This window comes from Lepidochelys kempii, chromosome 7 (assembly GCF_965140285.1).
Source record: "Lepidochelys kempii isolate rLepKem1 chromosome 7, rLepKem1.hap1, whole genome shotgun sequence".
Classification (NCBI taxonomy): Eukaryota; Metazoa; Chordata; order Testudines; family Cheloniidae; genus Lepidochelys; species Lepidochelys kempii.
This window is the reverse complement of record NC_136386.1, coordinates 1,978,886-1,991,422: the sequence shown is the minus strand read 5'-3', so window position 1 is coordinate 1,991,422 and position 12,537 is coordinate 1,978,886. Positions and strand designations below refer to the sequence as shown.

At 42.1% G+C, this 12,537-nt stretch overlaps 1 protein-coding gene across 4 annotated transcripts in view; it reads left to right on the top strand.

Moving 5' to 3' along the window:
• The window catches only part of ACOX2 (acyl-CoA oxidase 2), a 30,889-nt gene extending 18,352 nt beyond the window's left edge, over positions 1–12,537 (top strand). For 2 of the 4 annotated variants that reach the window (XM_073350893.2, XM_073350894.2), the window contains exons 11-15: positions 473–634; positions 877–982; positions 4,710–4,927; positions 9,857–9,989; positions 11,680–12,537. In XM_073350893.2, coding sequence (XP_073206994.1) covers positions 473–634; positions 877–982; positions 4,710–4,927; positions 9,857–9,989; positions 11,680–11,742 — 682 coding nt within the window. In that variant the 3' untranslated portion in view covers positions 11,743–12,537. Of the gene's footprint in view, positions 1–472; positions 635–876; positions 983–1,575; positions 1,957–4,709; positions 4,928–9,856; positions 9,990–11,679 lie in introns of those variants that run through there. The other 2 variants (XM_073350895.2, XM_073350896.2) reach the window with 2 other exon arrangements.

Below are 12,537 nucleotides of genomic sequence, written 5' to 3'. Positions count from 1 at the left end.
ACTAGTTAAGCCCGACTCGCAAAGCCATGTTCTTTCCCCAGGCTCTGTGCACCATGGAGGCAGAGTGCTTGGCTCCCATAGAGGAGTGGGGAGCAGCTTGGGTTACTAAGCAGCCAAAAGGAGTTATTGCTTAACACGGGGTGTAGGATCTGTCCAGCCTTGCTTGGCTAGCTGGATGTCAAATCTGATGCAGTCCGGGGGGGATGCACAGGAGGAGACAGGAGCTTGTGACAGGGAAATGAGGAACCTCTTTCCCCACCTCATACCAGAGGGTAAAGGGTCCTACATTTTGACAGTAACTCCCCAGGTTTCCAAACCATGACCCAATATGTATTCAAATACACTTCCCAGGGTTTGCATCTGGCTTCAGCTCAAGAAGCCTCAGGTCTCCTCAACAGGGGTCACTTTCAGGACATGCTGCAATTTTGGAACCATACCGAGCTGAGGACCCATTCTGTCCCCCTGCTGTCAGGTTTCTGGTAAAGTGCCTTGCAGCAGCTCACTCCGGCCAGCCCATCCCTGCCTCCGTCGCCTATCTGTCTTCAGTGGGCTCGGGAAAGTGTAAGGCCTGGACCAAGACGGACTTTCTCAAACCAGACATTTACGCAGAGGCCTATCGGCACAGAGCAACCAGGTGAGTCAAAAGGGGCCGGAGGAGGAACTTTTCCAAGGTTAACACCCAAGCAGTCCTTGAATTCAAACCTTTCATCACAAATAAGAAAACCACCTAAATCGGCTTCTTAGCTTAAGAAAAGGAGGCAGCAGTTTAAATTCAGCAAAACCTCATCATGCCGTTTTCGCAGAGATGACAGTTCACCAGTGGTGAATATAGAGTGTGTTTATAGACATGTACAATACAAATAATTTTCTTCCCAGGCTCCTCGGAAATGCAGCAACCAAACTACAGGCTTTGGTTCAGTCAGGAGCAGAACAGTATGAGGCATGGAACAAGTGCACAATACAGCTTGTCCAGGCTGCGAAGGTTAGTACAAATCCAGTATTCCATAGCCCTACTAGATATGGCTAACAACAGACAAAAGGAACCCATGGTCAGCTTAAACAGATTTAGTCATATTCCCAATTATTTACTGTTCGTATGACAGAAGCACCTATTCTATTGTATTCTATTCCATACAGCTTATACCTAGAGCTCCCAGCTGAGATCAGAGCCCCCTTGTGCTAGGTACAGTACAATCAGAGTGAAAGACACTTCCTGTCCCAAAGAGGTTACAGTCAAGAAAACAAGAGACAGGAGGGGAAACAGAATCCATAGAGAGGTGAAGTGACTCACCCATGGTCACTCATCAGCCAGTAGCAGCGGAACTGGCTCCCAGTTCCGTTCTCTCTGCACTGGAACGCGCTGTCACAAATCACCATTTAACTCAATTGCCATTGAAAATGTTCATTCGTTTCCTTTGGACCTCAGTGCCGGAATCGGAAAAAGTTGTAGGGTCACTGGGGCAAAATTTACCCCCAACGTAAGTGTGTTGAAGTCTCTTAGAGTAGCACCCAGGGGCAATTAGGCCTATTATTTCCTTTTTAGCTTTAAAAAGTATTTCTCCTCCCAAAAAACAGGAACAGTGATAAGTCTGATACTGTAATTTCCACCTTAAAAGAAAGCAAAGGAATAAATAAGATCAATTTAGCGAGACCTGAAAATGACCGGATATCCTGAAGAAACTGATGTGAGAATTCAGGCAGGCAAAATATACATTCCCCACACTGAAATGTGCTGAGACAGCCGAGTTAACACTCTCTACACTTCAGCTCTTAAATGGAGCACACCGGGGGAACCATTACAGAAATCTCATTCAAGGGGGAAATTAAAACACTTGGAATTTCATTATGTCTCTAGTAGGCAACAGATCAAGATAAGTTCTCTGCAAAGTTTCATATTTTGCTGCAACTATGTTAAAAATAAAGTTATCCTCTTGTACCCTTTTTATCTAAAGGAGAACATTTTTGAAAATAAAGATCTATAGGTCATTTGTTTTACTAAAATTAAAAAGTTTTAAAATCTAATTTCTTCTGAAATGTGTGCTTGTATGCTCAGCATCAGTGTGAGACTGTCCAAATTAAACTGGACAAAGTATAGATCCCTCACATGGGTGGTGTATAAAGGAAACTGACCACTTAACTGCAGCAGCATTGCTTAGATGTCCCCTTAAACAGGAAACTGCACCCAGTGTGCTTAATCCAGCAGCCAAAGTTCACAACAAAAGTGCAAGTGATTCCCACCAGGAAAATACTACCCCATGCCTTCGAAAACATTAGAGCGGTTATTCCTCTCAGACTAATCGCACTTTCAAAAGAAACAGTGCTCTATGGTCTTCCAGGTCAATGTAATCTTTCAAAAGCAGAAGTAACTAAATCTACTTTGAGCAATAATGGCTCTCTCTAATGGCATTACAGGCCAGCCAGCTGCCCAGCATGTTTGTTTTCACCCTTTCTGGTAGATGGAAGAGCTGCAGGCAGCCTCAGTGGAGCAGGATATTCAGGATGGATAAGTAAAAAAAAAAAAAAAAAAAAGTGCAGCATTTATTATTGGGGATGATTGAAAAACTGGAATTCTTTTCTGTGAAACAGTTTGAATGGAACAAAGATTTTTTTAGTTAGAAGTTTTCCCCAAAATTGTCCAATGAATCAATTAGATACATTTCAAATGGAAAGAAATTGAAATAAAAGCATCCATTTTGGAGCCTGCCCTCTCCTCTCCTGACCCCCAGAGAAAGGGATCAAGGCCAATAAACAAAACATTTTCATTCAGCCTTCTCTGTGCAAAAATCTGGAATGCAGGCTTGATCCTGCACTCATTCAAATCAAGGACTGAACCCCACCCCTCCCCATTGACTTCCATAGTCCATGATCTTGGTGGTGGGCAGGCAGGGATGGGAGAAATGGCCCATGCATCACAAGACTAGGATAAATAAGGGCCAGGAATGCCCTATCAACTGTGGAATAGAAGGTCAGTCAGCGGAGAGAGAAGAAAAGGAGGACTTGTGGCACCTTAGAGACAAACCAATTTATTTGAGCACAAGCTTTCGTGAGCTACAGCTCACTTCATCGGATGCAGTGAGCTGTAGCTCACGAAAGCTTATGCTCAAATAAATTGGTTAGTCTCTAAGGTGCCACAAGTACTCCTTTTCTTTTTGCGAATACAGACTAACATGGCTGTTACTCTGAAACCTGTCAGCGGAGAGAGTGACAGACAGAATTTGACCAGGATTTGTAAATAAACAAAATATTGATTGTATAAGGTGTTTATCAAGGGAAAACACAGCGTTGAGTAAAAGAGAATGGCAGACCAAGAGTGAAAACGAAGTGAAGCTTGAGTTCTGTGCTGAATTCCCCAGGTACATACACGCGTGCGTGTGACCCACCCAACCCAGGAATGGAATTAGAACACAAAGCATGGTCATTTGTAACTTTTCCCACCACACTTCCTAGTTCACTGAAGACAGCCCTGAACACGCATCATTCTGTGACATCTTTACCACACTAGAAAATACCAAGAGGATTTCAGAGGGAGAAAAAGATATTATTTGTATTATTTCTGGGCAGAATTCACCCTCTCCACTACTCCCACATAGACTGCTCGGGTGAATCATTAAGCACAGAAGTTTAGGATTAACTCAGTTTGCATATTTCACTTCAGAGTTCAAATGTTCAGCTAATTATGCCCGTTAGCAGGGCTCATTTCTTTTGCTTTGGGTCAGCAGCCAAAAGGACTTCCATCAATTACCTCAAACAACAAAAGCATTGTCAGCTCCTTGGGGCAGGGACTTCTTTTGTTCTGTTTGTACAGAACCAAGCACAACAGGGTCCTGGCCCAGGACTAGGGCTCCAAGGCACTGTAGTAATATGAATAATCAATAATAATTAATTGGAAAGATGCGCATTCATTTGTCACTCCCTGAAGAAAGACTGAAGTCTCCTTAGTTCTGAGCTCCTGGGAAGGTTGAGTGCTGCACGCGGCTCCAGTGCGATATCTTCAGTTGAACGGATTTGTTTTCCCCCCCTCAGTCCACACATAATCAAACAGCCTTGTGGGGATTCAGTGCAATGGGTTTCAGTGCGTTTCTGCCATTCAGATTGCCTGGAATGCTCGCTGACAATATTTTGAATAAGAGTAAACCAAGTTCAGAAGGATTTTTCTAATCTTTATCACAGTGGTTCTCAAACGGTGGGTTGTGACCCCGTTTTAATGGGGTTGCCAGGGCTGGCATTAGACTTGCTGAGGCCGAAGCCCGAGCCCACCACTCAGGGCTGGGGCCAAAGCCCAAAGGCTTTAGCCCTGGGCAGTGGGGCTCAGGTTACAGGCCCCCCACCGGGGGCTGAAATCTTTGGGCTTCGGCTTTGGACCCCCCGCCCGGGACAGAGAGGCTCAGATGGGCTCAGGCTTCGGTCCCCCATCCTGGGGTCATGTAGTAATTTTCATAGTCAGAAGGGGGTCGCGGTGCAATGAAGTTTGAGACCCCCTGCTTATCAGTATCCCAGTGGTGATTATTACTGTCCCCCCTTCTCTTCCATGCTGTAGAAGTCAAACATGAATGTGAATGGCCTAACCAGAATAAAAACTGGCAGAAAATGGCCAGTGAAAGTGAAAGGTTTTATACCCTTTGCTAGACTGTTTAGGTCACTCAGCATAGCCCTCATCACTGGAGACATTTATGAGGATGCATTCATAGTTGAATGTAACTCTTTTCTAGGCTCACTGCCACTACATCATTGTGAAAAACTTCATAGACACAGTGGAGAAACTTAAAAACGAGGCTGAAATCCAGAAGATTTTGAAACACCTTTGTGACCTTTTTGCATTACATGGTATCTTCTCAAACACGGGAGATTTCCTGCATGCTGGGTACATATCTGGGGATCAAATGGACATGGTGACTGCATCCTACCTGGACCTACTCGCTGTCATTCGGTAAGCTATGATAACATAAGAAAGTTAAACAGCAGCTTCCCCCCCATGTCCCACAAGAGGGGGGAAATTATGTTAAATAATTGTTAAGGATGGTTAAGTGTGTCACCATCACCAAGCCTGATGGGATGTCAGGTTTACATTTGTACACAAGGTCTATATGCAAGCTTTATTTTTACAGTTACACAGATTTAAACCCTTAGAGGTCTGAAGGAAAAAAAAAAGTTCTCAGGATTTCATAAATTGCCCGCTTTTAAATATCTTATTTTTTATAATTAAAACGTTACTACCAATTAAAGGAAATGTCTCAGGTACTTTAAACTCAGCATTTCAGTTTAAAAAGAGTTGCATGCACATAAGACTTTTCTCACACACACAACAGTCAATGTGGCATTGGGCTACTGCATGAGAAGCACAAAATAAAATAAAAATTAAACCAACTACAGGTGACAGTGCAAAATGTAATTCATTGACTTCATGACCGGGATATCACATAGGAAGATTTGGATGACCTTGTAAACTGGAGTAATAGTAATAGGATGAAATTTAATTGTGAAAAGTGCAAGGTCATGCATTTAGGGATTAATAACAAGAATTTTAGTTATAAGCTGGGGACACATCAATTAGAAGTAACGGAGGAGAAGGACCTTGGAGTATTGGTTGATCATAGGATGACTATGAGCCGCCAATGTGATATGGCCATGAAAAAAGCTAATGCAGCCTTGGGATGCATCAGGCGAGGTATTTCCAGTAGAGATAAAGAGGGTTTAGTACCGTTATACAAGGCACTGGTGAGACCTCACCTGGAATGCTGTGTGCAGTTCTGGTCTCCCATGTTTAAGAAGGATGAATTCAAACTGGAACAGGTACAGAGAAGGGCTATTAAGATGATCCGAGGAATGGAAAACCTGTCTTATGAAAGGAGACTCAAGGAGCTTGGCTTGTTTAGCCTAACTAAAAGAAGGCTGAGGGGAGATATGATTGCTCTCTGTAAATATATCAGAGGGATAAATACCGGTGAGGGAAAGGAATTATTTAAGCTCAGTACGAATGTGGACACAATAACAAATGGATATAAACTGGTCATTGGGAAGTTTAGACTTGATATTAGATGAAGGTTTCCAACCATCAGAGGAGTGAACTTTTGGAATAGCCTTCCAAGGGAAGCAGTGGGGGCAAAAGACCTATCTGGCTTTAAGATTAAACTCGATAAGTTTATGGAGGAGATGGTATGATGGGATAACATGATTTTGGTAATTAATTGATCTTTAAATATTCATGATAAATAGGCCCAATGGCCTGTGATGGGATGTTAGATGGGGTGGGATCTGAGTTACTACAAAAAATTCTTTTCTGGGTATCTAGCTGGTGAATCTTGCCCATATGCTCAGGGTTTAGCTGATCGCCATATTTGGGGTCGGGAAGGAATTTTCCTCCAGGGCAGATTGGCAGAGGCCCTGTAGGTTTTTCGCCTTCCTCTGTAGCATGGGGCATGGGTCACTTGCTGGAGGATTCTCTGCTCCTTGAAGTCTTTAAACCACGATTTGAGGACTTCAATAGCTCAGACATAGGTGAGAGGTTTTTTGCAGGAGTGGGTGGGTGAGATTCTATGGCCTGCGTTGTGCAGGAGGTCAGACTAGATGATCATAATGGTCCCTTCTGACCTTAATATCTATAAATCTATGAAAAGTTAGATTATTATAATTGCAACCATTTCTAAAATCTAAGAGGTTATTAGCAACACAAGCAAGAATTTTTTATGTACAATTTTACCCTGACTGTGGCTTTAAATTATTCCACCATTTAGAGAAAAACGATTTAAACTAGGAAGTTAAATAGCAACCATGCAGAGTGTCTTGTAGCTTTTAAACATCCAGTAGTACATGCTAACCCTATAAATGAAATAACCCTTCACACACTGAATGCTTTCTGCCATTTTACAAGATTTCTTAGTTTGTTTCAAAGTCATGTTTGGATATAATCAGAAAAGATTAAAAGTTTTTCAGCCATGACCTTTAAACAAAAACAGAATTAGCCACTGAGTCATTTCTCAGATAGCATAGTAAATTAATCCCTTACAACGTTTAAAAAGCTGTTTTCACATAGGATTTACTTTCCATAATACAGCACAGCAATTTAGATATTCAGTTTCATTGGGACTTTAGACTAAGTTGTTGACCAAGTGAGGTAACTGGGATTTTGCACACACTAGTAAGAGTACACCCTACACGGTGGACTAGAAAATCACAATTGAGGCACACACATTTTTATTAGAATTTCTAAACCAGGATTCAAAAGGTAGCAAACCTAAACCGAATTTTCAGAAGACCTTAGCCCATGGAACTCATAGTCAAAGATACTGCTGAGGTCAAGAATTTAACAGGACTCAAGAAAGGAGTGCCCATTTCTATGGGATAATGAAAACATGCATGGAGTCAATATTTAGGATTAAAATGAAAACAACCAAGAGTCTGAAAGGGATACAAACACTCCAGCTTTGGGACATGAGACAATCTCATTGACAGGGGCTCGGAAGAAACTTCCCATATAAGCGGGTTGTGACAGGTTTCCCTCAGGGTGCCCCTGGAGGTCGGGTACCACTGAGCCCACCTGACACACCAGAGTGGGCTCCCTTTAACTAACTGTACTGCTGTGACAAGCTGCAGACCCACTCCCAGTCTCGCTCTTTCACCAGCATACATAGAGGTAGGGACACATCCAGCTGTTGTAACATGCAAACAGGCTTTCTGACTAGCCCCTGCATGGGATGGCTTCAGCTAAGGAACTGCCCAGATACTCAAGTGAACCCCCCACCCCACCCCCACAGCGCAAACCCAAAATACACCATCTTGCGCTGGACAGAGAACTGTACAGCGTAAGCTCATGAAATTCACTCCCTCCGTCAATGTGGAGAGAGATATGCAACAGCTTCCCCCCCCCGCCCCGTTATGAATTCCCCAGACTGGGTTAAGACAAAACAAAACAAGTTTATTAACTACAAAAGGTAGATTTTATGTGATTATAAGGGATAGCAAACAGATCAAAGTAGATTATGTAGCAAATGAAACAAACACGCAAGCTAAGGTTAATATACTAAAGAAACTGGTTAAAACTAGCAAATTCTCACCCTAAATGTTGTTTTAGGCAGATTGCAGAGGTTCTTGAAGGCCAGCTGCTCTTGCTTGCAGCTTAAAACTCCAGGTGTTTCTTCCACAGGCCAGAGACCTTCTAGCTTGGGTTCAGTCCTTTCTTCCCCTGTTCAGTCTTAGGTGTTTTTTTTCACAGTCAACTTTTGTAGGGAGACAGTGAAGAACGAACCACATTGAGGTCACTCCCCTGCCTTAAATAGCTTTTGCATATAGCAAAACTTAGTTTCTAAACTTAGTTCCCACGCCAGTCAGTGAAAAAACACTGGTATTCCAAGATGGATTCCAGTACCAGGTGACCCTGCAGCCACAACTCAAAGGCTGGTTGTAACATCCTCAGGAAGACTTCCCAGGAAGGTGGGAGACTACCATCTTCTAAGACCTATTGTTCTTCCTAATGGTCCTTTCCAGCCAGCAATCTAGACTGATTGCATTCTGTCTAGTGCGCATTCCCCAGGTGTACGCACATTTGTAATAGCTGCACAGACAATATTCCTAACTTCAGATACAAAAATGATACAAGCATGCAAATAGGATCATATTCAGTAAATCATAACCTTTCCAATGGTATCTCACATGACCCATCTTGCTTAAAATACATCTTAGTTATGTAATAATCACATCATAACAATATTTCTATGAAAAATATGGGGATGTAGCGTCACACAGGTTATTTCAGAACTACCTAGTACAGCATTTCCTGCAGCTGGTACTGGCTATTGTCAGAGGCCAAGATCCAGCAAAGTATTTAAGCACCTCATCACTAGTCACTACTCAGGTGCTTAAAGTCAAGCATATACGTAAATGCTTCTCTGAATCGGGGCCAGAGCTAGGATACTGGATGAGCCATTCGATATATTACGTTTATCTCAATATACTGAAAGCTCTGTGTCCCTGAGGAAGTCTTAACATGTGTAGATTTACAGACATTTTGAAACCAACACGGTATTTGACCCATTGCTTAGTTCTTTGTTTATATGATGACATTATCCATCGCTTGTTGAGACCCTATTTTTTAAGCAGCTTTTCTAACAAGTAAATATAATTTGGAGGCATATTATTGTAATTCCACTTTAATTTCCTCCATTTATTTTTCAAAGGCACTAAAACCAGAACTTCATCATTTTGTGAGGGAAATAAACATTGTCATTTTAAAATATAAATCCTCTTATCAAATTTTTTTTTCCAATTAGTAATGCTGTTTAAAAGCTTTGTAAAATGAAATCTCTTAGATAACTATTTTACCAGTGGCAGCAGTATCAAGCAGTGAATTCCTAATACAATTATTAAGATTTGCATTTCATTAAAATGACAGTGTCACGGCTTTTAATTGTGTGGGGGCAAGATGCGATTGCCATGTAAAATACCATCTAGAAGTGAAAAATACCCCTGTGCTGAGGGCCAGCACAAGTCTGGGAACCACTTAAGCCCATCAGGCCACCTTAAGGCACAAGCTGCAGGGCCTGCTGCTTAAGTGCATCGCATAAGATTCAATCCTGAGTCAGGGACCAATCCACGGAGGTGCCAAGCACCTTCAACTGCCATTGACCCCAACGGGAGAAGAGAAGGCTCGGCACAATGGACAATCTGCCTCTCACAAATTAAGGTATATTGGCCGATAATCTCTCCCCAAAACCAGGAACATTAGTTCCTAAATCACCAGGTTTTTTCACACTACAGTAAATACCCAACAGCAAATATGAAATTGTTTCCCCCCATTCGGCCCCTGCAAAGCGGTAAGGATTTCGTTAACCCTGCAGTGAGTGCGGTCCATTTGCTTCCCTAGGAATGATGCCGTGCCACTAGCGGATGCTTTCGACTTCACTGATGAAAGTTTAAATTCTGCACTTGGCTGTTATGACGGACATATCTACCAACGGCTTTACGAGTGGGCTCAAAAATCCCCAACCAACCAACAGGTAAGGACAGTGGGCTACAAACTGCCGGCACCTACACATTAGCTTAGGCACACATTATTTAGACATATAACATTAAAGGCTGAAAAATGGAAAACAGCCAGGAGAAAGCAAGTGGACTGACAGGTTGGAATTTTGAGGCCAGAAGCTAAAAACAACAGTAAAGGAGGACTTGTGGCACCTTAGAGACTAACCAATTTATTAGAGCATACAGCTCACGAAAGCTTATGCTCTAATAAATTGGTTAGTCTCTAAGGTGCCACAAGTCCTCCTTTTCTTTTTGCGAATACAGACTAACACGGCTGTTACTCTGAAACCTAAAAACAACAGTGTGTTCCTTGGAACGGAGTATTGACTTGTGCCCATTACATGCACGGCTCAGAATCTGAGAGTTTAATGACTGAGGCTCTGCTCGAGCAATCGACTCCATGTGGATGGATCTGTACTGACATCAGTTGGGCACTGCACAGCCACACGTCCGTCTATAAAGAGCTGCTCAAGCAGGACGTCAGAGCCACGTCTGCCCTTGTTCCATGTGCAGAACAACCAGTAAGAAGCATGGTTTGGTTCTGGTGCAGTAATCGGAACCTTATAAGTTTAGACCTGCATGTGCACTGGTTGTTCAGTGAATTCAACGTTCGCAGAAGGCATTGGCCTGACACTGCTAGAGCCTGAAATCCAGTTTAAGCACATAATAGGTACAGCATAGTAACGCCACTGCATGATTCTCCATACTACTGTGCCAGTCTGCCACTGCCCTTTTCTGAAGGAAATGCCCTGTAAGTGGGGACCGGGTTTGGCCAGGCCCTTTCGTTCCTTGGCAGTCTCAGCAGAGGCCTACTAGTACCATTTAAAAAGGTGTCTTGTCATGAGCCCTGCTGCAACAAGACCACCCTAAAAGCCATCAGATGGTCTTTCAGTCACCGGTGACCAGGACCGGATCTGAACAGGCAATCTAGAGGTCCGGGGCTCTATCTCCTATTACAGTAGCCAGAGCTGTCCAGCCCTCTGGCTGGAACATTATTTTTTATTTATAGCTCTGAACTACCACTGTGAAAAGGCAAACAACATGCACAAAATCTATATATGTACAATTTAACACCATGGAAAGATATGATAGTTACACACTCTGTATTAACAGGCTGCATATTCACGGGTACTTTTATCACTACTTATCAATAAGTATGTTTATGTTTAAGCAGTAGAGGGTATAAGTTTTAAACAAGGTAACCTCCCTCTTCCCCCACCCACACACTGTATTCTTAGCACACTGCCTTCATTTCTAACATCACATTAACGGTGAGTTAACATCACTGTTCATGCTACATTGGGGTTTCTTTTTTAATTTAAAAACACAGCTCACCTACTTAAACAAGATTTTACCTTAGTACTTTTCCCAGCAAACCAGGTACCACTAGTTTACAAATGAATGCACAATTTGAAGTTTGCCTTTGGTGAATATTCAAGTTAAAAATGTGCCTTCCAAAATTAAATGCTTTGCATCCTCATTTTGATGAGCAGCACTGCATATTAACAATGTTGGGGGATCCCAGGTACCGGGTTGGGGGGCATTACACACTACTGTAGCATATTTTTTAAAAATTACACTTCAAAGATCATTCTGAGTTATTGAGAAATCATTGTTTCTCCTTAGTCACTGCTGATACCTTCCTATATGCTCCCTCTTCCACAGGTGAGCCGGGCCTATGCAAGGTACCTGAAACCACTTTTTCAGAGTGCTCCGTCAAAACTATAAAGATCAACAGCTGCTTGGGACACAGACAACATCTTCTTTGGTTCCATGTATGGTGCACTAGTTAGCACCCTGCCAGTGTTTTATAAATAATCATAAAGAGTAACACAGAACAGTTCACTATATTGTCTGCAAAGATCAACTGGAATTCTTAGTCATTTACATTTAAGAATGGAAGAAAGCCAAACAGGTTTCAGCTATGTCTGTGGTTATACTCCTTATTCCATTAGGAACTTACCTATTTTATTTTATTTTTTTTAAATATGTTCACAGTAGCTGCATAAGCTGCCATATTTAGCAGTCTGATTCTCAATGTTTTATTACATTCAGGTTAAAAATAATTACTTTCTTGCTGCCTGGGACATAAGTTTGTTGAGCCCATAAAATGCATTGCACAGAATCAAGGAACTTAAGTTAACAAAAGTAATGTAAAGTCACAGCCATAGGTTCTGAAACCAGCTGCTTAGATTAAAAGTGCTGTTAAAATGTAAGCTCTTTGGGACAGGGGACAGAATTCCTCCTTGTATCTTATTGAGCAGTGAGCACTATCTGCACTTAAATAACCAATCAAAACTCACACAGTATGTGCCAGCTTCAACTTGTGAAAATTATCTATTATGATGAAAGTTGCCGATATCCTTTCTGTAAACTTCAGCCTCCAACAGGGGTGTGTGATTTAGGGTTTGCTTATTAAATGGGTCTGTGGTTATCAAGTAAAAAGAACAGATATCTTCTATTCGGGGATTAAACCAAGCATTACACATTGCAAATAAATGAAGAAATGTTGTGAACTATTTA